Source organism: Gobio gobio, assembly GCF_949357685.1.
Source record: "Gobio gobio genome assembly, chromosome: 19".
NCBI lineage: Eukaryota > Metazoa > Chordata > Actinopteri > Cypriniformes > Gobionidae > Gobio > Gobio gobio.
In genome coordinates this window covers 47,133,746-47,161,375 of record NC_137112.1, presented here as the reverse complement: position 1 = coordinate 47,161,375, position 27,630 = coordinate 47,133,746, and the positions used below count along the sequence as shown (strand labels likewise).

General features: G+C 40.4%; 1 protein-coding gene across 1 annotated transcript in view; it reads right to left on the bottom strand.

Moving 5' to 3' along the window:
- Nucleotides 1–5,513: 5,513 nt before the first annotated feature.
- Nucleotides 5,514–27,630, bottom strand: part of megf6b (multiple EGF-like-domains 6b) — a gene marked incomplete at its 5' end in the record, with an annotated part of 177,685 nt that continues 155,568 nt past the window's right edge. The window contains 10 exons of the mRNA XM_079845375.1: nucleotides 5,514–6,282; nucleotides 9,872–10,000; nucleotides 17,743–17,871; nucleotides 19,324–19,452; nucleotides 19,540–19,668; nucleotides 21,986–22,114; nucleotides 22,193–22,300; nucleotides 22,378–22,506; nucleotides 23,620–23,751; nucleotides 25,156–25,284. Of these exons, the coding sequence (XP_079701501.1) occupies nucleotides 6,218–6,282; nucleotides 9,872–10,000; nucleotides 17,743–17,871; nucleotides 19,324–19,452; nucleotides 19,540–19,668; nucleotides 21,986–22,114; nucleotides 22,193–22,300; nucleotides 22,378–22,506; nucleotides 23,620–23,751; nucleotides 25,156–25,284 (1,208 nt within the window). The 3' untranslated portion in view covers nucleotides 5,514–6,217. The remainder of the gene's footprint in view (nucleotides 6,283–9,871; nucleotides 10,001–17,742; nucleotides 17,872–19,323; nucleotides 19,453–19,539; nucleotides 19,669–21,985; nucleotides 22,115–22,192; nucleotides 22,301–22,377; nucleotides 22,507–23,619; nucleotides 23,752–25,155; nucleotides 25,285–27,630) is intronic.

The window sequence follows — 27,630 nt, the reverse complement described above, 5'->3', positions numbered from 1 at the left end:
GTTGATGTGGGACACACTGAAGGGCTAAGGCCCTGTCCCAAATGACACACTTCATGAGCACTTTCGGTCTTGTGGACTTAAAATGGCTGCCGTGTGTGTGTGTCCGTTAAGTCCACGAGACCACAGGGCGTCACATTTGTCATTTTAGGTCTCAGAAGGTGCGAGTTACACAGTGGACTTCTTCCCGACAGTCAAAGCGGCGTTACGTTGTGAAAGTGCAGACTCAGAGGAAGACCGTGAGGGTTTAGGGTGCCATTTGGCAACATATGTTAAAGGGACCATCAAAATAATTTGTTTGTAATGTCACAGATTCTGTCCCTAAAGCATCAGTTAAACTGAACCTGAAACATTCCTTTATATTTCATTGTGTATTGTCACTAAAATATTAGTACACTTGAAATCTCAACATTGAATTCCATCACTTAAAGTGTGTGTGAGAGACTAATCTAATGAGCAGTAGATTTGTTTAGTTTCTTGTTGTTGATGTGTTTTAGATGCTAGAGCTGGAGTCACAGTGGCTTTGAATGGACTCATGTTTGGTTTGGGGAGACTGAAGGCTTGTGTGGGATGTTTTCTGTTGATCAGTGTTGTTTCTGCTCTAATGTGTCGAGCGGTGTTGTTTGTTAACTGACTTTAAAGGCACTTGTGTTGTTTGCTGTCTGATAGCATCTGGTGATTTCATCCAGAAGCCGTAAATGTCATTGACGCGATTGTGTCCATGCCTCCAAGTAGTTTGTGAAACTGGCAGAATTTTTACTAGAGACATTTTGAGTTGTTTAAGAGTGGAGTGGTTGGAAAAGCAGGGAAAAGAGTAATTGCTACTAAATCTGTAATTATCAGTCCGTATGGATGAACCCACATCTACTCCGCATGTTACAGGTCAGAGGTGACAGATATGCGTGTAGAAGTATTATTTTAAAATACCATACTTTAGTTCCCAAGGAAATGATATTTCATGTTTAATATTTTGCAAAGATAGACAAAAATATGATTTTATTTTTTTACCATTCTTTGTTGCCCTTCGGTGGCACTGACCTGAAGATGACGACGACAATGAAGATGACAGAGAATACAAAGAGCAATTATTTGCACTGAATATGCATTTTGGAGAATTCTGTGAAATGTATACAATGGCAAGCTACATTTCCACGCTTTGTGGAGAAATACTGTATGTCGAGTCAGATATCTGTATATAGTTTGACCTTTGTACATATATATACATAAGAGTATTCATGGTCCTGATCACTCCAGCCTTTGGTTCTTTTATTTTCATCGAAAGGCATTTGCTGACTGCATTGTGCTTGAATCTGAATTTAGACATGTACAGCGCCAGTATCTATGAAATGACAACTATAAAATGATGACGATGAAAAACAGCCTGTTTGTGTATTTGTCTTCTTCTGTTAAATAAGAACATATTACTGCCCAAAAACTGGGGCCTTACAAAAAAAAGTTTGTTAGTCTTTCCCCAGCATTGACAGAATTGTCCGCTATTATACATCTTCTGAAAGAGGACAGAATCTCCTGATCAAAACACAGGAGAAGAAGAAGCAGAAACAAGCGATTAAAAGTATACAAATATAAAACGGCCTAATGTTACTGAATGAATGAAGTGTTGACCCAGGACGGTGTGGATGGACTCCATCTGTGTTTTAATGATCGTTCTGAATAGTGTTACCGACCAATTTGTTACCGAAGTACCGACCGCGATACCAAGCCGGTTCTGAAATGTAGAAAATGTGACGCTTTGAGCGCTGTTGAGCTGGAATCGTAAACGCTTCTGACTGGTGTTTGACCTCTACAATAATCAACGCACGGAAGTGTTTGAAAGTGTTTTGAAAGCGGGAGCGTCTGAAAGCACAAGCAGGCATCGACCAGCGGACTGGTAGGCATACACAGATACACAAGGGAGCGTTTGAAAGCGCTCTGTGAAAAGCGCCATTTGATGTATATTTACAACATGTTTTTGAAGCGCTGGTCATTGTAGCCAATCACAGACATTTTTGATGAGCGTGTGAGCATAATGGCCAGTCAGAGGTGTTTACGATTCCAGCTCAACAGCTATTTCTACATTTCAGTACCGAATTGGTATCGCGGTTGGTACTTTTGACAACACTAGTTCTGAATCCCATCCGGATGAAGTCTTTTAAAAAAAAAAACATTTTATTCTAGTTTCATGCATTAGTTTATTTTCTTTCTCTTTTTTTATCACCGCTTGAATGTGGGTAAGTTTAAAGGTCCTGTTCTTCGTGATCCCATTTTTCAAACTTTAGTTAGTGTGTAATGTTGCTGTTAGAGCATAAATAATACCTGTAAAATTATAAAGCTCAAAGTTCAATGCCAAGCGAGATATTTTATTTAACAGAAGTTCCCTTTCAAAGCCTACAGCGAGCGGCCGGTTTGGACTACATCCTGGTACTTCCTGCTTTAATGACTTCAGTAGAACAGTTTGATGACTAAACTCCGCCCACAAGAATACGCAAAAAAGGGGCGTGGTCTTGTTGCTCTCCCACGTGGAGAAGAGGAAGTGTTGCGTTTGTAGAGTGTGTTTGTCGCCATGTCGTCGAGACGCTGTTATTTTCATCCCGGAGTCAAATCACCTTTCTTTGGCCTTCAGGGACGCTGTAGTTTGAGCGCGTTCATCTCCCCGTTATGGTGAGAGGCGTGAACTTTCCAGGCAACGTGCGCTAAGCTGCTGTCCAATCACAACACGGGAACCGCTGGCCCAATCAGAACTCGTTACGTATTTCTGAAGGAGGGACTTCATAGAACAGGGAAATCATCAAGCCGTTTTTAGGACCGTGAAAACAGCGGTATACAGATAAGTAAATTGTGTAAAAAATACTGTGTTTTTTTACACGCGAAACATGAACACGTTATATTGCACACTGTAAACACAATCAAAGCTTCAAAAACACAGGAAAAACGGGACCCTTAATAAAAAAAGCTACATTTTGAGCAAAAAGCTGAGAAAATCATGTTTTTGTCAAAGACTTCATCCGGATGGGATTCAGAACGATGATGAAAACACAGATGGAGTCCATCAACACCACCAAAGCTTCACAGTCCTGTAGCTCGTCATAGGTCAACATTTCATTCAGTGACATTAAGGCCTGTTCACACGGGGCGATTTATCTCCGACGTTTAACGCCTCGTGACTAAACAAAGTGTGCCGATGTGAGTGTGCACACTGATGCGCAAAACGGCAGGTTTTTTTTGTTTTGACGCGGCGTGTTAAAAACTGTCCGACCAATGAGATCGGCGCTTTAGTTGACGTGCCTGGAGCTGAAGTTACAGTAAAACACACTTGGTGGCGCTCAAGCACACATTGATACGAAGAAGAGGAAGTAGACAAAGAAGAAGATGAGCTGTTAATGCCATAGATATCCATAATAAAGTCTAGATGTCTCGTCCGCGCTGCTGGCCAATGGAGGTCGACGTCCACACCTGGCGGCCATCTTGTCACAGGCAGCTCGCTCACTCGTAACATAATTTTCATGGGTGCTTGCACTTTTTAAATAACCATAACTTGCTCAATTTTCTACCGATTTTCAAACTGTTTGGTTTGTTTTAAACGTCAGAGATGTAGTTATGACACTGTATACTTATAAAAAATTATTCATAATTTGTTCAAGCATCCATATTTATAGCCACGTTAATAACATTTGTCAGAAACCAAACCATTTGTAAATCCGTCAAGATTTCAGTGAGACGAGTATTTGTGTTCATGCAGATCATCAGGTACCACAGAACCCGCCTGTGACAAGATGGCCGCCGGTGATGACGTAAGAGACTCCGCCGTAAGACATCTAGCCTTTATTATGGATATCTATGGTTAATGCTGCTTGCCAGTTAGCATTAAGTGTGTGAATGGTACGGTCTCCCTTCTTCTTCTGTGTGACAAGCGAGTGTCAGAAGCGTAAAGCATCAGCATCATCTACTGAATGTGCACGTTCACTCTGCAAATCACCAGTGGAAATTGCTTGGGTGTGGCGCACGATAACCATCCCGCTGTGCACAGGCCTTTAGGCCGTTTTGATTTATATGCTGTTTAATATTGATAATTGTTATTTTACATATGCATCTGCTTGCATATGATATCACTTGTTTCTGCTTGTTCTTCTCCTGTGTTTTGATCAGGCGATTCTGTCCTCTTTCAGAAGATGTGTGATAGCTCCCTACCATTCTGTCAATGCCGGGGAAAGTGTTATCAGCATCCAAGACGATAGGATTCTCCAGTTGAAACAGAGAAATGTGGTCAGTGGGTTACAGATGAATCACTAAATTACAGCGTTATGAAACGTGCAGACCGATCGCAAACATCAACGTTCAGTTTTACAGTCATCGTTGAAGGGCGTGGTGAAGATCTTATCCCTAAATATAGACTTCAGATAAGAAAACCGTACATCCTTTACATTTTTCCCAATTAAAGCGGACACTACTATACATTTGAAGCACAAATCACATGTCCGATGTGCTCAGAGGTGGACAAAGTACACAACTCCATTACTCGAGTAAAAGTAAAAGTACCACTTGTCAAATATTACTCTGTTACAAGTGAAAGTTGTTAAAAACTATTTTTACTTAAGTAAAAGTACAGAAGTACTTGCTTTTAAAAGTACTTAAGTATGAAAAGTAAATTTCCTTTTTTATGTCAATGCATTATTTCATTATTGTTGCATTGTTGTATAAATGCACGCTATGCCATCATGGTTCAACATGCTAGCATACGACCACCTTGAACTAATTTAAATACTTAAATGTTACAAAGCTGCTGTCACTTTAAGGCTGAATGCACAAATCCTACACACTGATACACATCTGATATTCCCACAACTGTTTACGTTCACTTGAGACATAATCAACTTTGTTTTTAGGTGAATACTTTCCAAAATGACAATTGTGACATTTTGTGTGTATTGGTCTGTTTAAGTGCGAAAAAAACACAAAAGAAAGCTCTATTCAGTTCAGTACTCGAACTCTGGCATCTCAGAGGCACAACAAAAGAGACTGAACTGAGCTCTTTCATCATGCTTTTTCAGATTCATCCATATGTCTATGCTTCTCTTTCTCCCAGACATTTACATTTTGCAAAAAAAAAAAAAAAAACACTTTTAAAGAAGAAAAAAAATCATCCACTGACTTGCAAAGCTGCTACAGAAACGACTTTTGACTTCGAGGATCTTGATAGAAATGTAGTGGAGTAGAAAGTACGATATTTGTCTTTCAAATGTAGTGAAGTTAAAGTAAAAGCTTCCCTAAAAAATAATACTTCAGTAAAGTACAGATACTCAAAAAGTGTACTTAAGTACAGTACTTAAGTAAATGTACTTCGTTACTGTCCACCTCTGGATGTGCTCCACACACACGTTATTTACCGCGTTTCTTTGCAGTTATTTGTGAAATTTACTAGCCATCTTGGAGTGATTTTTGTCTTAAGCACAATCTCAAGAAAATGTTATTTTTGGGACATCCTACATCGTTCTTTAAAGTAGAAATTCACTGTTAAAAGTAGAAAATGACAATTAAGATTTTATTCTGAAAAATGTTTCACAATGCATTAAAAAACGGACTCCACTCTTTGACAATTATGCATCATAACACATACTTTCTTAAATAATACAATTCCAGAATTAACTTTTGGGCATGGGTAAACTTTCTATAAGAGGGTCACACATTAAAGAGTTTGCATAACATTTACAATACTATATTGTACAAAATGTATAAATAACTCAAACTTTATACAAAATAATCAAACGCTAAACAGAAAATGAAACGATGGAACAAATCCCGATGTTTTCTAATATAAACATATTCCACACACAGGCCCTCCTTTAATAAAAGGGCATCATAGCACCAGTTCTGTCACTTCATGTACAGTTCAATATCTTGACCTCACACAGATGTGGTGTTTATCAATGAGTGGCATAATCTGGGACGGGTTTGAGAAATGCAATCGCTACAATCTAAATGTAAAAAGGCACTTTCCTCCTGTCAAACGTGAATCATATCACAACTGTACTTCAACACGGACGATATTAAAATACCCTGAAACAAACGATGAATGCTCAAGTATGAACGTGTTTGCGGTGGATAAAGTGCATCTGTGTGTTTGAACATGATCGCCGCTCGTGCACAGCCAACATGACGACCTGCGCTCTCTGTTCACACACTTCTTAAACACACTCCTGCTTCTGTGTGTGTGTGTGTGTGTGCGCTATGATGAGTTGAGCTGAGACTGACTCTCTTCTACACTTCTGGAGTCGAGCTCTGGAGCTCCACCTACAAAAACACAATTACAACCATTCAAATCATATTCAACAAGTATTGCATTACTTCATATATTATATCAGGGTTATTATAGTTAACCAAACCATAAAACTACTTTGTTGATACTTGAAATAAAGTAAACATTAATTAAAAGACAAAAGGTGAACAATCTTTAATAAATGTTGTACAATGTTTTGATGTTAGTTAAATGTATGTAACTAGGATTAACTAGGATTAATAAATTCTTAATGTTAACTAATGAAACCTTATCGTGTTAACTAAAACTGAAATAAAAATGACAATGTAAATTACTGAATAAAAATGGTAACACTTTACAATAAAGTTTCATAAGTTAACATGAACTAATAATAAACTGCACTTCTAGAGCATTTCTTCATCTTAATTTCAACATTTACTTGCGCATTATCAAACCTCATGAATGGCTATTTTTATTAACCAATGTTAAAGATGAATAAATACTGTAACATATGTATTGCTTATAGTTATTAATATAATAACTAACAAACTGTTAAACCTTATAAGTGTAAAAATAACTATAGAAAATATAAACAATTACAAAAAGACAACACATTTACCAAAACTTCAATGAAAATGGAAAATATAAAACTAAGTAACATGTTTTTTATTTTTATATATATATATATATATAATATATATAGAAAAAATATACATACACGCGTATACACACCAATCAGGCATAACATTATGACCACCTTCCTAATATTGTGTTGGTCCCTGAGCCGTCGAGGCATGGACTCCACTAGACCCCTGAAGGTGCTGTGGTATCACCTGATGCTGAGGTAGGTGAGACGTGTCAAAGTAACATCCACATGATGGAGGACCCAAGGTTTCCCAGCAGGACATTGCCCAAAGCATCTCTGCCTCCGCCGGCTCGCCTTCTTCCCATAATGCACCTGGTGCCATGTGTTCCCCAGGTAAGCCACACACACACACACACCCGTTCATCCACGTGATCATCAGACCAGGCCGCCTTCTTCCATTGCTCCGTGGTAGAGGTCTGTGCAGGACTGGGCTTTTCTCGCCCCGTTCCTGCTAAGTCACCCACAAAATTTAGACCTCATTTCCAGATTTAAATTACCCCTAAAGAAAGTGAGTGACTGGGATAACAAATATAAAATGTTGGCTGTACAATAATTTATAAAAAAACATTGTCTTATGATACTGTCAACACCCTAAAAAATGTCACAGAGAAAAATAGGCTAAATCAAATACAACATCCGTCACTCAAAATTATAAGCCAAAAATACAAATAAAAATACTGTTACTAGCTAATGCTACTGCAAAATTAAAACATTTAATATCCATGCAAAAACAGAATGTCGTTGACTGGTGACGGTTTCATTACCGAACGTCTCCTCCAAAATCCCACCACAAAGTCTGAAGGTGCTCTTGTGGAAGGGATGCACTGAACTTAGTTCCCAGTTCCCTGCCCTGAACCTGGCAATATGTGTGAACGCCACCATTGCAGAAAGTTTTGTTCACTTCAAGCGCGTTCACCCTGTTGTCAAACGATGTCGGGAGCAGCCGGGCTATTGTCTGACCGCCCACTCCCATCCAAAGTACACCAGAGTTACTCCTGTGCCACAAGAAAACTGATTGGGTCCTGTGGGAGAGCCGCGGGAATGAAGAGCTCTACTCCGTGGTCCAGTTCTCAGTTTGAGCTCCAGTAGCTCGTCTGTTTGATCCAGCCTTCACTCCCCACGGGCATCAATGAGCCTCGGCCGCCCATCACCCTGTGGCCGGTTCTCCACTGGTCCTTCATGACCCTGTGTCCGGTTCTCCACTGGTCCTCCATGACCCTGTGGCCGGTTCTCCACTGGTCCTTCATGACCCTGTGGCCGGTTCTCCACTGGTCCTTCATGACCCTGTGGCCGGTTCTCCACTGGTCCTTCATGACCCTGTGGCCGGTTCTCCACTGGTCCTTCATGACCCTGTGGCCGGTTCTCCACTGGTCCTCCATGACCCTGTGGCCAGTTCTCCACTGGTCCTTCATGACCCTGTGGCCGGTTCTCCACTGGTCCTTCATGACCCTGTGGCCGGTTCTCCACTGGTCCTTCATGACCCTGTGGCCGGTTCTCCACTGGTCCTCCATCACCCTGTGGCCGGTTCTCCACTGGTCCTTCATGACCCTGTGGCCGGTTCTCCACTGGTCCTTCATGACCCTGTGGCCGGTTCTCCACTGGTCCTCCATGACCCTGTGGCCGGTTCTCCACTGGTCCTTCATGACCCTGTGGCCGGTTCTCCACTGGTCCTCCATGACCCTGTGGCCGGTTCTCCACTGGTCCTTCATGACCCTGTGGCCGGTTCTCCACTGGTCCTCCATGACCCTGTGGCCGGTTCTCCACTGGTCCTTCATGACCCTGTGGCCGGTTCTCCACTGGTCCTCCATGACCCTGTGGCCGGTTCTCCACTGGTCCTTCATGACCCTGTGGCCGGTTCTCCACTGGTCCTCCATGACCCTGTGGCCGGTTCTCCACTGGTCCTTCATGACCCTGTGGCCGGTTCTCCACTGGTCCTCCATGACCCTGTGGCCGGTTCTCCACTGGTCCTTCATGACCCTGTGGCCGGTTCTCCACTGGTCCTTCATGACCCTGTGGCCGGTTCTCCACTGGTCCTCCATGACCCTGTGGCCGGTTCTCCACTGGTCCTTCATGACCCTGTGGCCGGTTCTCCACTGGTCCTCCATCACCCTGTGGCCGGTTCTCCACTGGTCCTTCATGACCCTGTGGCCGGTTCTCCACTGGTTCTCCATCACCCTGTGGCCGGTTCTCCACTGGTCCTTCATGACCCTGTGGCCGGTTCTCCACTGGTCCTCCATCACCCTGTGGTCGGTTCTCCACTGGTCCTCCATCACCCTGTGGCCGGTTCTCCACTGGTCCTTCATGACCCTGTGGCCGGTTCTCCACTGGTTCTCCATGACCCTGTGGCCGGTTCTCCACTGGTCCTCCATGACCCTGTGGCCGGTTCTCCACTGGTTCTCCATGACCCTGTGGCCGGCTCTCCACTGGTCCTCCATGACCCTGTGGCCGGTTCTCCACTGGTCCTCCATGACCCTGTGGCCGGTTCTCCACTGGTCCTCCATGACCCTGTGGCCGGTTCTCCACTGGTCCTTCCTTGGAGCACTTTTGATAGAGACTGACCACTGCAGACCGGGAACACCCCACAAGAGCTGCAGTTTTGGAGATGCTCTGACCCGTCACAATCTGGCCCTTGTCAAACTCGCTCAAATCCTTACACTTGCCCATTTTTCCTGCTTCTAACACATCAACTCTGAGGACAAAATGTTCACTTGCTGCCTAATATATCCCACCCACTAACAGATCATCAGTGATATTCACTTCACCTGTCTGGTCATAATGTAATGCCTGATCGGTGTATATATATTTACACAAATATTTTTTTGTTTTTTTTGTTTAAAATGCGCATTTTTGTTTTGGCTAGTAGAAGTTGAGAATGTAGCAGCTAAATTGACTGGTGAGTGAAAATGTGCATATTAAACCCTGATTATATTACATAATATTCTCCAATATATACAGCAGAACAATAAACACTACTTTACGTTCTGAGCACGTGAGCCCAATCCAGCCGTTTAGACACACACAGCGTCCGTTTCTGCGGTCGCACTGAGCTCCGTGTTCACACTCGCAGGCGAGCGCGCAGTCCGGCCCGAACCGGTTCACACTGCAGTCTGTCAACACACCACACAATATCACATTCAGATACACCATAAACACCAGTGCAGTTTCACAGACTCACAATATCACATTCAGATACACCATAAACACCAGTGCAGTTTCACAGACTCACAATATCACATTCAGATACACCATAAACACCAGTGCAGTTTCACAGACTCACAATATCACATTCAGATACACCATAAACACCAGTGCAGTTTCACAGACTCACAATATCACATTCAGATACACCATAAACACCAGTGCAGTTTCACAGACTCACAATATCACATTCAGATACACCATAAACACCAGTGCAGTTTCACAGACTCACAATATCACATTCAGATACACCATAAACACCAGTGCAGCTTCACAGACTCACAATATCACATTCAGATACACCATAAACACCAGTGCAGTTTCACAGACTCACAATATCACAACACATTCAGATACACCATAATCACCAGTGCAGTTTCACAGACTCACAATATCACATTCAGATACACCATAAACACCAGTGCAGTTTCACAGACTCACAATATCACATTCAGATACACCATAAACACCAGTGCAGTTTCACAGACTCACAATATCACATTCAGATACACCATAAACACCAGTGCAGTTTCACAGACTCACAATATCACATTCAGAAACACCATAAACACCAGTGCAGTTTCACAGACTCACAATATCACATTCAGATACACCATAAACACCAGTGCAGTTTCACAGACTCACAATATCACATTCAGATACACCATAAACACCAGTGCAGTTTCACAGACTCACAATATCACATTCAGATACACCATAAACACCAGTGCAGTTTCACAGACTCACAATATCACATTCAGATACACCATAAACACCAGTGCAGTTTCACAGACTCACAATATCACCACACATTCAGATACACCATAAACACCAGTGCAGTTTCACAGACTCACAATATCACATTCAGATACACCATAATCACCAGTGCAGTTTCACAGACTCACAATATCACCACACATTCAGATACACCATAATCACCAGTGCAGTTTCACAGACTCACAATATCACCACACATTCAGATACACCATAAACACCAGTGCAGTTTCACAGACTCACAATATCACCACACATTCAGATACACCATAATCACCAGTGCAGTTTCACAGACTCACAATATCACAACACATTCAGATAGGGCTGCTCGATTATGGAAAAAATCATAATCACGATTATTTTGGTCAATATTGAAATCACGATTATGTAACACGATTATTTCACATGACTTTGGGAATGTGTTGTATTTATTAAAAATACACCTTTCAACAATTCAATTGAAATTGTAACATTTGTTGTACTTTTTGAACTATTAAAATAAATAATATAACATATATTCAAATCAAAGTATAAAAGTATTCACGTAAAAATGATAATCACAAATAAATAAGATCAACAATATGGTTCGGCTAGATATGCTTTTCAGGTACGTCTAACATTAGTTTTCAGGTACAGAAATGTCTCAAATGTAAAATAACATTGCATATTTGAGTGCATAAATTAAAGATGAATCCTATTAAACTTACAAAAGCTATTCAATCCGGATCGGATATGCGTCGTCTTTATCGACTGTATAAAGTTTACTCAAGGCACAGACTATGTCTGCTAGGATACTCATCAAGATGGACATGTTGACATACGTTTTGTGTGAGTTTGTCCGTTCAAGAGCAAGACTTGAAAGAGAACTCAATATTTGCGCGCTGAGAGACGTGTGCGCGCTCTCGGATGAGGGCACAGAGACACATTTTCTCACAGCGCGCGCGGCTTCTCATTCGCGTCTTCTGGCACTAAACCCGGGTGATGACGGTGAAAACGACTGGTCATATTCAAACATACGGCAGCACTCGCATGCATTGAACAAAGTTTACAAAGAGAGAATTATTTGAAAAATATGAGGGGAAAAAAGGACGTTTACACGGCACCCCTGCTCTCGTCAGTTTTTGTTTCTTTATTAGATTGTCATAGGTCACTCTGTGTTTAATTTTCAAGTGGTTAAACAAATTCGTGATGTTCCCTTGCGTTGCAGCCACTACCATGTAGCAAATCTTGCACGTAGCATGTTTCTGCTCGTCGTCTGATTCCTCGAAGCCAAACTGTTCCCAGACAACGGAGTTGGTTTTGCCTTTTTTGCTCACCAAACGCTGCTGTAACTGCCCTCCTTCTGCCATCTTTACTCGCGCCGAGTTTTTAAATTCCAGCGGATGATATGCACACGAGACTCCCGATCTGAGAAAGTTTGTGGCTTCGGGAGGGGCGGATGAGCGCATGCGCGTTTCATTCAGAACGCAGGCAAAATAATCGTTTTTTCTCGATTGTACTATTTTGGTGATCGTTGGGAGGCAAAATCGAAATCGAAATCGAAATTCGATTAATTGCACAGCCCTACATTCAGATACACCATAAACACCAGTGCAGCTTCACAGACTCACAATATCACAACACATTCAGATACACCATAAACACCAGTGCAGCTTCACAGACTCACAATATCACATTCAGATACACCATAAACACCAGTGCAGTTTCACAGACTCACAATATCACATTCAGATACACCATAAACACCAGTGCAGTTTCACAGACTCACAATATCACCACACATTCAGATACACCATAAACACCAGTGCAGTTTCACAGACTCACAATATCACATTCAGATACACCATAAACACCAGTGCAGTTTCACAGACTCACAATATCACATTCAGATACACCATAAACACCAGTGCAGTTTCACAGACTCACAATATCACATTCAGATACACCATAAACACCAGTGCAGTTTCACAGACTCACAATATCACATTCAGAAACACCATAAACACCAGTGCAGCTTCACAGACTCACAATATCACCACACATTCAGATACACCATAAACACCAGTGCAGTTTCACAGACTCACAATATCACAACACATTCAGATACACCATAAACACCAGTGCAGTTTCACAGACTCACAATATCACAACACATTCAGATACACCATAAACACCAGTGCAGTTTCACAGACTCACAATATCACCACACATTCAGATACACCATAAACACCAGTGCAGTTTCACAGACTCACAATATCACAACACATTCAGATACACCATAAACACCAGTGCAGCTTCACAGACTCACAATATCACATTCAGATACACCATAAACACCAGTGCAGCTTCACAGACTCACAATATCACATTCAGATACACCATAATCACCAGTGCAGCTTCACAGACTCACAATATCACCACACATTCAGATACACCATAAACACCAGTGCAGTTTCACAGACTCACAATATCACATTCAGATACACCATAAACACCAGTGCAGTTTCACAGACTCACAATATCACCACACATTCAGATACACCATAAACACCAGTGCAGTTTCACAGACTCACAATATCACCACACATTCAGATACACCATAAACACCAGTGCAGTTTCACAGACTCACAATATCACATTCAGATACACCATAAACACCAGTGCAGTTTCACAGACTCACAATATCACATCACATTCAGATACACCATAAACACCAGTGCAGCTTCACAGACTCACAATATCACATTCAGAAACACCATAAACACCAGTGCAGTTTCACAGACTCACAATATCACATTCAGAAACACCATAAACACCAGTGCAGTTTCACAGACTCACAATATCACATTCAGATACACCATAAACACCAGTGCAGCTTCACAGACTCACAATATCACATTCAGAAACACCAGTGCAGTTTCACAGACTCACAATATCACAACACATTCAGATACACCATAAACACCAGTGCAGTTTCACAGACTCACAATATCACAACACATTCAGATACACCATAAACACCAGTGCAGTTTCACAGACTCACAATATCACATTCAGAAACACCATAAACACCAGTGCAGCTTCACAGACTCACAATATCACCACACATTCAGATACACCATAATCACCAGTGCAGCTTCAGACTCACAATATCACCACACATTCAGATACACCATAATCACCAGTGCAGTTTCACAGACTCACAATATCACATTCAGAAACACCATAAACACCAGTGCAGTTTCACAGACTCACAATATCACATCACATTCAGATACACCATAAACACCAGTGCAGCTTCACAGACTCACAATATCACAACACATTCAGATACACCATAAACACCAGTGCAGCTTCACCGACTCACAATATCACAACACATTCAGATACACCATAAACACCAGTGCAGCTTCACAGACTCACAATATCACATTCAGAAACACCATAAACACCAGTGCAGTTTCACAGACTCACAATATCACATTCAGAAACACCATAAACACCAGTGCAGTTTCACAGACTCACAATATCACATTCAGAAACACCATAAACACCAGTGCAGTTTCACAGACTCACAATATCACATTCAGAAACACCATAAACACCAGTGCAGCTTCAGACTCACAATATCACATTCAGAAACACCATAAACACCAGTGCAGTTTCACAGACTCACAATATCACATCACATTCAGATACACCATAAACACCAGTGCAGCTTCACAGACTCACAATATCACAACACATTCAGATGCACCATAAACACCAGTGCAGCTTCACAGACTCACAATATCACCACACATTCAGATACACCATAAACACCAGTGCAGTTTCACAGACTCACAATATCACATCACATTCAGATACACCATAAACACCAGTGCAGCTTCACAGACTCACAATATCACAACACATTCAGATACACCATAAACACCAGTGCAGCTTCACCGACTCACAATATCACAACACATTCAGATACACCATAAACACCAGTGCAGCTTCACAGACTCACAATATCACATTCAGAAACACCATAAACACCAGTGCAGTTTCACAGACTCACAATATCACATTCAGAAACACCATAAACACCAGTGCAGTTTCACAGACTCACAATATCACATTCAGATACACCATAAACACCAGTGCAGTTTCACAGACTCACAATATCACAACACATTCAGATGCACCATAAACACCAGTGCAGTTTCACAGACTCACAATATCACATTCAGATACACCATAAACACCAGTGCAGTTTCACAGACTCACAATATCACAACACATTCAGAAACACCATAAACACCAGTGCAGTTTCACAGACTCACAATATCACAACACATTCAGATACACCATAAACACCAGTGCAGTTTCACAGACTCACAATATCACCACACATTCAGATACACCATAAACACCAGTGCAGCTTCACAGACTCACAATATCACCACACATTCAGATACACCATAAACACCAGTGCAGTTTCACAGACTCACAATATCACATTCAGATACACCATAAACACCAGTGCAGTTTCACAGACTCACAATATCACAACACATTCAGAAACACCATAAACACCAGTGCAGTTTCACAGACTCACAATATCACAACACATTCAGATACACCATAAACACCAGTGCAGTTTCACAGACTCACAATATCACCACACATTCAGATACACCATAAACACCAGTGCAGCTTCACAGACTCACAATATCACCACACATTCAGATACACCATAAACACCAGTGCAGTTTCACAGACTCACAATATCACATTCAGATACACCATAAACACCAGTGCAGTTTCACAGACTCACAATATCACCACACATTCAGATACACCATAAACACCAGTGCAGTTTCACAGACTCACAATATCACCACACATTCAGATACACCATAAACACCAGTGCAGTTTCACAGACTCACAATATCACATCACATTCAGATACACCATAAACACCAGTGCAGCTTCACAGACTCACAATATCACATTCAGATACACCATAAACACCAGTGCAGCTTCACAGACTCACAATATCACATTCAGATACACCATAAACACCAGTGCAGTTTCACAGACTCACAATATCACAACACATTCAGAAACACCATAAACACCAGTGCAGTTTCACAGACTCACAATATCACAACACATTCAGATACACCATAAACACCAGTGCAGTTTCACAGACTCACAATATCACCACACATTCAGATACACCATAAACACCAGTGCAGCTTCACAGACTCACAATATCACCACACATTCAGATACACCATAAACACCAGTGCAGTTTCACAGACTCACAATATCACATTCAGATACACCATAATCACCAGTGCAGCTTCACCGACTCACAATATCACATTCAGAAACACCATAAACACCAGTGCAGTTTCACAGACTCACAATATCACATTCAGATACACCATAAACACCAGTGCAGTTTCACAGACTCACAATATCACATTCAGATACACCATAATCACCAGTGCAGCTTCACCGACTCACAATATCACATTCAGAAACACCATAAACACCAGTGCAGTTTCACAGACTCACAATATCACATTCAGAAACACCATAAACACCAGTGCAGTTTCACAGACTCACAATATCACATTCAGATACACCATAAACACCAGTGCAGTTTCACAGACTCACAATATCACAACACATTCAGATGCACCATAAACACCAGTGCAGTTTCACAGACTCACAATATCACCACACATTCAGATACACCATAAACACCAGTGCAGTTTCACAGACTCACAATATCACAACACATTCAGATACACCATAAACACCAGTGCAGTTTCACAGACTCACAATATCACCACACATTCAGATACACCATAAACACCAGTGCAGTTTCACAGACTCACAATATCACAACACATTCAGATGCACCATAAACACCAGTGCAGTTTCACAGACTCACAATATCACCACACATTCAGATACACCATAAACACCAGTGCAGTTTCACAGACTCACAATATCACAACACATTCAGATACACCATAAACACCAGTGCAGTTTCACAGACTCACAATATCACCACACATTCAGATACACCATAAACACCAGTGCAGTTTCACAGACTCACAATATCACCACACATTCAGATACACCATAAACACCAGTGCAGTTTCACAGACTCACAATATCACATTCAGATACACCATAAACACCAGTGCAGTTTCACAGACTCACAATATCACCACACATTCAGATACACCATAAACACCAGTGCAGTTTCACAGACTCACAATATCACATTCAGATACACCATAAACACCAGTGCAGTTTCACAGACTCACAATATCACCACACATTCAGATACACCATAAACACCAGTGCAGTTTCACAGACTCACAATATCACATTCAGATACACCATAATCACCAGTGCAGTTTCACAGACTCACAATATCACCACACATTCAGATGCACCATAATCACCAGTGCAGTTTCACAGACTCACAATATCACCACACATTCAGATACACCATAAACACCAGTGCAGCTTCACAGACTCACAATATCACCACACATTCAGATACACCATAAACACCAGTGCAGCTTCACAGACTCACAATATCACAACACATTCAGATACACCATAAACACCAGTGCAGTTTCACAGACTCACAACACATTCAGATACACCATAAACACCAGTGCAGCTTCACCGACTCACAATATCACAACACATTCAGATACACCATAATCACCAGTGCAGCTTCACAGACTCACAATATCACATCACATTCAGATACACCATAAACACCAGTGCAGTTTCACAGACTCACAATATCACATTCAGATACACCATAATCACCAGTGCAGCTTCACCGACTCACCGCTGTCACACCTGACTCCGGTCTTCCCCGAGGGGCAGATGCACCTGCCGCTCACCGGGTCACATGGTGTGTCCCCCGCACAGTCACATGACCGCGAGCAGTTCAGACCGAACGTGCCCGGCTCACATTCTGAGGAAGAAAATTAGTTTTAGTATTATTTACATTTTCCGTTTTCATTTTAGGGAAAGTTTTAGTAATTTTGTTAGCATTGCTTATGCACATTGTAGAAAGAGCTTTCATCTCTTGTTTCTGTTTCTTTTTTTCCTGCGTTTCGATCCGAGGCTTTTGTGCTCTTTCAGTAGTTGCATAACAGCGCCCCCTACCATAAAACAGTGAAAACACAAAGTCGGAAAATTCCATCAATGGTGTGGAAAGGGTTAAAGGAACGTCACTATTTTTGATAATAGGCTCATTTTCCGTCTCCCCTCGAGTTAAACTGTTGAGTTTTACCGTTTTCGAATCCATTCAGCCGATCTGCGGGTCTGGTGGTAGCACTTTTAGCATAGCTTAGCATAGATCATTGAATCTGATTAGACCGTTAGCATCTCGCTCAAAAATGACCAGTTTCATTATTTAAAACTTGACTAGAAAATCACAACTTTACATTTTCCGTCGGTCTTAGTACACGATGGAACAACAGAAGAGTCGAGTTTTAAATAGGAAAAATATCAAAACTCTTTGGTCATTTTTTGAGCGAGATGCTAACGGTCTAATCAGATTCAATGATCTATGCTAAGCTATGCTAAAAGTGCTAACGCCAGACCCGGAGATCGGCTGAATGGATTCAAAAATGGACATCCAAGATGTCCATGTCTTTCTTGATGAAGGTTTTTGATGAAAACAGTCCAGGGTTTTTCTCCATATAATGAACTTCAATGGGCTCCAAACGGTTCAAATGACAGTTTCAGTGCAGCTTTAAAGGGGTGGTTTTGTGTTTTTTTTTTTTTCTAGGCTTGGTTGTGTTTATGGGGCGCAGTATAACATGACTTAATACTTCTTCTTTTTTTTTTACGCCATATTTTTCTTATATTTTACCTTTATTCCGCAACGCTGTCTCCACTGTCCTTTGAACGGCTCGTTTGCTTCCTGCTTCTGTGAAGCCCATCCCTCCGAAAAACTCAATGGTCTTAGATTGGTTAGATGGCCAGATGTAGTTTGTAGTTGTGCAACAGCTCTCTCTCTTTCGTAATGACTGCGACGTGGCCTCACACACTTTGTTGTGTGTTCGCGGGGGCAGTGTTTATGTTAATAGCAGGTGTTTATGATGTCACCAACCCGTGAAGAAGCTTGTTGTCGTCCAAACCGGCCATTTTTGTAGGCAATAAACTGCCATAACTTTAAAAGACAATATCTCCGTTTGCATTGAACTTTCAGCGCTGTAACTTTGCAGATACTGTTTATGCTCAAGCAGCAACATTACACACTAACTAAAGTTAAAAAAGTGAAACCACCCCTTTAACTATGCGGGAGACGATATTTTCTAAATTAGTGGCGTGCTCCTTTAATTAGAAGATTAGATGGGCGTACTCCTCCTGAAATTCCGCGTATTAATTTGCCTGATGTACAGGATGAGCGTCTCACCTCTCTGGCATCGAGAGCCGTGATATCCAGCGGGACAGAGACAGTGTCCGGTTCTCGGGAGGCAGGACGCCCCATTCACACAGTCACACTGATGCTGACAGCCAGACCCGTACAGACCCGCAGGACACACTGAAACACACTCACTGTCAGAAAGCATTCCACCTGTGCTGTAAATAAGAGAGTGTGTGTGTGTGTGTGTGTGTTTCTGTATCTCACCATGTTCACACAGATGTCCGTAATATCCTGCTTCACACCGGCAGGTTCCCATCACTCCGTCACATGTGCTGTTGTTCAGACACAAACACTGAAGCGCACAATCAGGACCGTACCGACCCTCGGGGCATTCTGTCATCACACACACCAGACAACACTTAAACACATATGTACAATTTATATATATATATATATATACACAGTGGCATGAAAAAGTATGTGAACCGCTTGCAGAATCTGTGAAAATGGGAATAATTTTAAATAAATAAGAGATATCATACAAAATGCATGTTCATTTTTATTTAGTGCTGTCCTGAATAAGATATTTTACATAAAATATGTTTACATATAGTCCACAAGACAAAAAATAGCTGAATTTATTAAAATAACCGTGTTAAAAAGTTTCTGAACCATTGATTCTCAATACTGTGTGTCGTTCCCTGATGATCCACGGCTGTGTAAGTGTGTGTGTGTGTGTGTGTGTGTCGTTCCCTGATGATCCACGGCTGTGTGTGTGTGTGTGTGTTGTTCCCTGATGATCCACGGCTGTGTGTGTGTGTGTGTGTGTGTGTCGTTCCCTGATGATCCACGGCTGTGTGTGTGTGTGTCGTTCCCTGATGATCCACGGCTGTGTGTGTGTGTGTCGTTCCCTGATGATCCACGGCTGTGTGTGTGTGTGTCGTTCCCTGATGATCCACGGCTGTGTGTGTGTGTGTCGTTCCCTGATGATCCACGGCTGTGTGTGTGTGTGTGTGTGTGTGTGTGTGTGTGTGTGTGTGTGTGTGTGTGTGTGTGTGTCGTTCCCTGATGATCCACGGCTGTGTGTGTGTGTGTGTGTGCGTCGTTCCCTGATGATCCACGGCTTTTGTTTTGTGATGGTTGTTCTTGAGTCTCTTGTTTGATACAGCAGTGACTGTGTGATTTTGAGATTCATCTTTTCACACTGAGGACGATTGAGGGACTCAAACACAACTACTAAAAAAGGTTAAACATTCACTGATGCTCCAGAAGGAAACACAACGCATTAAGAGCCGGGGGTGAAAACCTATTGAATTTGAAAATCAAGGTAAATTGTAGTTAATTTGTCTTCCGGGAAACATGCAATCATCTTCTGTTGCTTCTGAAGGGCAGTACTAAATGAAAACAACTTATATTTAAACAAAATAAGAACAATTTGGACATCTTCATCCTGTTCAAAAGTTTTCACCCCCGGCTCTTAATGCATTGTGTTTCCTTCTGGAGCTTCAGTGAATGTTTGAACTTTTTTAGTAGTTGTGTTTGAGTCCCTCAATCGTCCTCAGTGTGAAAAGATGGATCTCAAAATCACACAGTCACTGCTGGAGAGGGTCAAATATGAAAAAGATGCTGGAAAACTGAAGATTGTGCAGGAGCTGGAGGATTTTTCTGAAGAGCGTTGGTCAGTTTAACGGCTCAGGACAAACAAGAGACTCAAGAACAACCATCACAAGACAAAAACACAGCCGTGGATCATCAGGGAACGACACACACACACACACACACACACAGCCGTGGATCATCAGGGAACGACACACACACAGCCGTGGATCATCAGGGAACGACACACACACACACACACACACACACACACACACACACACACACACACAGCCGTGGATCATCAGGGAACGACACACACACAGCCGTGGATCATCAGGGAACGACACACACACAGCCGTGGATCATCAGGGAACGACACACACACACACACACACACACACACAGCCGTGGATCATCAGGGAACGACACACACACACACACACACACACACACACACAGCCGTGGATCATCAGGGAACGACACACACACAGCCGTGGATCATCAGGGAACGACACACACACAGCCGTGGATCATCAGGGAACGACAAACACACACACACACAGCCGTGGATCATCAGGGAACGACACACACACAGCCGTGGATCATCAGGGAACGACACACACACAGCCGTGGATCATCAGGGAACGACACACACACAGCCGTGGATCATCAGGGAACGACAAACACACACACACACAGCCGTGGATCATCAGGGAACGACAAACACACACACACACAGCCGTGGATCATCAGGGAACGACACACAGTATTGAGAATCAATGGTTCAGAAACTTTTTATCAGGGTTATTTTAATAAATTCATTGTCTTGTGGACTATATGTAAAAAATTATGTAAAATATCTTATTCAGGACAGCACTAAATAAAAAAATAACATGCATTTTATATGATTTCTCTTATTTATTTTAAATTATTCCCATTTTCACAGATTCTGCAAGTGCTTCACATACTTTTTCATGCCACTGTATGTATATTAATCTGTCAATCACGACTTTCCCACTTCCCAATTAATTCAAATTTGGTCGATCAAGCCTCTTCTCGTCAGCTATTAAGGTGCAGCCCTAATCTAGAGAATGATACACACACACATCACCTTTCTCACAGTGTGAGCCGGTCCAGCCGAGGCCACATGAGCAGTTTCCAGAGCCGGCGTCACACAAGCCTCCGTTCCTGCAGTCACACCGTCGGGAACACCCAGATCCAAACCAGCCCGCAGGACAGACTACACACACACACACACACACACACACATCAGAGAAACACTCACACACGTCACACATCAGACCAAACCCCAGCTCACCTTCCTGCTCGTCTCCCGCACATCTGCCTGTGATTGGGTGGTTTCTCGCCCCCGGTCCACAGACGGCCACCCGGGCACAGTCCAGGCCGAAGCGCCCGGCGGGACAGGCTGAGGAGGAGAGGGTGTGCTGGTGAGAGAGTGTGTGTGTGTGTGTGTGTGTGTGTGTGTGTGGTGCAGAGACTCACTGAGGTTGCAGCGAGCGCCGATGAATCCGGCTGAACACTTGCAGGAGCCGGAGACAGACAGACAAACACCACCGTTCTGACACTGACACTGACGCCCACATCCAGGCCCGTACAGACCATCAGCACACACTACACATTACACAACACACATTACACAACACACATTACACAACATCTGAGTGATACACACATTACACAACATCTCACACACTCGCTTCTCCTCACACGGAGAGAACACTCACAGTTTACATTGTAATAGCATTACAAAGATCATCAAATGAATAAAAACTATATAGAGATATTCAAAATAACAACCCCTAATAAAAAGGACAAACTCAAATCACTAAAGCTTGAATTAAAACCGAAATATAAAAAATAAATATTTTATATATTACTAAGTGTTTTCATAAATGTCTTAGACTTTTTATTTTATTGTTAAAATCATAATGTTAATCTAACAAACAAATACTTATACATAATTTAAAACAAAACTTGATAATAAAATAAACAAAATTAAAATAAATACATTTTAAAATAATCAAATTAAACTACTCTGTGTTTTAGTTTTAAATATATTGTTATATAAAAAAATTATATTAATTTTAATAAATGTTTTTAGACTGTTTTTATTTTTAAATTATTTATTTAAATTCTATGTTTAATATTTTATTAATTTTAAATAATTTAAAATAGCAACTTATACATATGTTAGATTTACATTTTATGACTTTAACAATAAAATAAATAATAAAAAAAACATTTTATTAATTTTAATAAATGGTTTAGACTGTTTTTAAAGTCATAAAATGTAAATCTAACATACATAATTTAAAATAACAAAACAATTTTAAATTAATAGTATGATAAACACAATTAAAATAAATACATTTTAAAATAAATACTATCAAAATAAAACTGTATAAAATCCTAAAAATGTAAAATTAAAAATACACTTTTGAACATTTTTAATGAATAAAAACTATATACGATATTTAAAAAAATACAAAAACTATTTAAATTGCATTATAATTTTCTCATTTTATTTTAATGTTTTGTTTTTAATTTTAAATTATTTATTTTATCATCACATGTAAAATTAAAATAAATAAATACGTTTTAAAATAAAATAAATCAAATTAATAAAAATGAAAAAAAATTTTTAACCAAATCAAACACACTTACTAAAATAATTAAAGTTAACATGACATGTTTCTGATTTTACTGAGGAGTTTCAACACTCACTCTGGTCACACTTGTGTCCGGTGAATCCGGCCGCGCAGTAACACACTCCGGACACCGGGTGGCAGCGCTGGTTTCTCTCTGAACACTGACACACCTGCTTACAGTTGATGCCGAAGGTGCCGGGCAGACACACTGTTGGCACACACACACATGATGATGATGGAGCATTATTCATCATGAGAACATCACGGATCAAAACGCGCATGTTATTGGCCTCATATTCAGTCACACAATCATTTCTTTATGCAGACACAGGGGCGCAACTACCCAGTGCCAGAGGGGTTGCAGCAACAATTTTGGCGCCCCCCCCCCCTCAATAACAAATAGTTATTAATAGGCTAATAACGAACATAAAAATAAACATTAGTTTGAAAGTAATTAAAGAGGAAATTATGAGTTAAGCAATATCATACGAGCAAGAGTGCTATTTTCCAGAGTAACCTATATCAGCACAATTGCAAAATGTGATATAAATTTTATACAGCAGTTCAATAAACAACAAGTTGTCATTTTTTTACAGTTTTGCTCTATTTTTCCAACAAAAATAGATTCAAACAAAGTATAGGTTTCGTTCTCGAATAATTCACCGTTTTTGAACAGTCGGTTAGAACAGTTGATGAACAATGATTCTAGAATCCACTCACGCCGCCAAATATACTGGCAGTTTTATATAATATTAAAATATTATATTTAGAACATAAATCTAAAAATCTCATGACATTATTTAGGCAATTGTAATTACAGTGTAAGTGGATTTTGATAAATGGTAACATGGATTTTGTTGATACTGATTTCATTTCATTCTTATAACAGGCATAGTGTATCGTGGTAAATAGTGTAATGACTTAAAAAGATGGTCAACAATATGTAATTTAACTTTATAAGAGGTGTGCCCTAAAAAGTGAGCATGCAATTTTGAGAACACCAATGAAAGAGCACGTTCTTTAGTCAGTTTGGATACTTCAAACACAAGTTTGCACTGCCTGTTTGGTTTACCTGTTTAGCCTACACGTTAAAAGCGTGCGTTTTTGCAGACTCATAGCGCGCGTCCTCGATTTACCATATAAGCGCGCGTTCTTAACGTGCGCTCTGGGGTCACGGAAAACCTGCGTCGGTTTTTTAAATAGCATATCACGCGTCGAGGACGTGCGCTTTGATATAAACCCGCATCGGAAACGCGCGTTTTACTTGACCTTGCTGTCAAATCGCACGCTTTTGACGTGTCAGTGCGCAATCAGACGCCCGCCCAAGCGTATATGAACACTTTGGCTTGCCACCGGAATTATGGAATCTTATGAGGGCGCCTACTCTAGCCTGTTAGTCCTCTAAAATGTTATATAATATTGAGGAAATACAGAAATTATTTAGAAACGCACAACAGCAGCTACATATAGAAAATACCGCAAATTTTTTTTCACAACATCGTTTTGGCGCCCCCAAGGTGCTGCGCCCCAATGCGCCGCATATAGCGCATACCCACTTTTTGCGCCACTGTGCAGACACTACCAGCGTTTGGTAAGATTGTTATAGACTCACTGTGCTGGCAGCCGTGGCCCATGTGTCCTGCAGGACATCCACAGTCTCCGGTCACATGATGACAGGATGAGCCCGGGGCACAGGAGCAGCGCTGGACACACTCCTCACCATACCAGCCCGGCAGACACGCTGACACACACACACACACTTCAGATCAAGCTACAGTCTCATATAGATCACATATTTAATGGTCACACTTTACAATCATGTCTCATTTGTCCACATTAGCTGTGCATGAACTAACCATGAGAATACATTTGTGACTGTATTTGTTCATCTTTTATAATGTTAGTTAATAAAACTCTTAATTGTTCGTTGTTTGTTCAGAGTGCAATAACTAATGTTACCAGATACAACCGTTTATTTTAATAAAGTATTAGTAAATGTTGAAATGAACTAAGACAGGGTGTCTGAGGGTTTCACCAAGTCATATTTAAAGGGTTAGTTCACCCAAAAATGAAAATTCTGTCATTAATTACTTCCCCTCATGTCGTTGGACACCCGTCAGACCTCCGTTCATCTTCAGAACAGAAATGAAGATATTGGCACACTTTTCACTCTCAAGACCCTTAAAAGGCACTAAAGACGTCGTTACAAAGTCCATCTCACTACAGCGGTTCTACAATAACTTTATGAAGCGACGACAATAGTTTTTGTGGGCAAAAAAACCCTAAATAACGACTTATATAGTGATGACGATTTCAAAACACGGCATCATGAAGCTTCGAAGCGTTATGAATCAGTGAGTCGAATGATGATTCGGATCGCGTGTCAAACTGCTGAAATTTGGCGATTCAAACTGCTGAATCGACTCACTGATTCATAACGCTTCGAAGCTTCATGAGGCCGTGTTTTGAAATCGTCATCACTATATAAGTCGTTATTTAGGGTTTTTTTGCCCACAAAAACTATTGTCGTCGCTTCATAAAGTTATTGTAGAACCGCTGTAGTGAGATGGACTTTGTAACGACGTCTTTAGTGCCTTTTAAGGGGCTTGAGAGTGAAAAGTGTGCCAATGGAGGCCTTTCAGAGCCATCAGATTTACACTAAAATATCTTCATTTGTGTCTGAAGCTTCATGAGGTCTGACGGGTGTCGAACGACATGAGAGGAAGATATTAATGACAGAATTTACATTTTTGGGTGAACTAACCCTTTAAGACCATTATGAGGAATAGGAAATTTAAAGGAAATGCAGTCTTGAAATTACTTGCAAAGTAAATTCATTTATTTAAATTGAAAAAAATCGATAAACTTGCACTTCCCCATAGCTCAATCCCACCAGGATTTCACTGTTTTTTTTGTGATTTTTTTTAGATAAAAATAACTGAATTTGTGGTGGAAATTTGCATAATTAGGATACCACATTTGCTATATTATATTAGATGCACAATAGTCACACATGACAATAGAACAAACTAAATGCATAAATCTAGTTTATTTTGGTTTCTTGCCATTATTTTGTGGTGAAATTACAAATTATGCAAGACCAGCAAAAAATGCATAGTTGATTTTTCATTGTATTTAGTAATCGCCGAAATGCGGAAAAACTGGAGGAATATTAGCTGAAGAATAAAATCTGTTTGTGTCTGTGGTACAATCTGAAAGAGACTCGCGCCAATAACACGAAAGCTGATCAGCTGCAATATAAGTTACATATTGGTCTCATTTGTAGTCGTAATACAGCAAATTATATTTGGACTAGCGAAAGAAAGAACAACACCACAGAATTAAAAAACAAAACATTCTTAAGCTGCGGGAGCATTTCAATGAGCATTAGAGGAAGCGTTACATGGACATAGGAAAATTAAGACCTGTTTAAAATGATTTAAGACCTAGAACAGAATAATTCCACAAATTTAAGGCCTAAAATTTTGATTTTTAAATTATAGACTTTTTTAGACCCAGCGGAAACCCTGCTAAGATTAATAAATGCTGTAGAAGTATTGTTCGTGTTAACTAATTAAATAATTAGATAAACATTTAATTAAATATTTGATTATTATTGGTGATACTGATAGTATACAAGTAATAATATTTACTAAATAATTAAATAATAACATTTTTAAGTGAAACTACTAGAAGGTAAAATGTAATTATTCAATAATAAATTCTTTTAAAAATACTGAATAATTGTTAGTTATTAAATAATTTATAAACAAATCTTTCATTAAATATTTAAGAATGATTTATTATGGTGATAACCAATATGACAAATATTATACATGTAATAATATTTATAAATTAAATTCTGGAAGGTAAAAATGTAATATATCCAGCATTTAATAATAAAAAATAAAAACAACTATAATTACTGAAAAATTATTATTTATTAAATAACACATTTTAAAATATTTAATATTCAATAATTATTTATTATGGGTGATAATATTATTTAAGTAACACTATTGATAAATTAAATTATTTTTCAAGTGAAAATACAGGAAGGTCATATATATATAATTTAAGAATTATT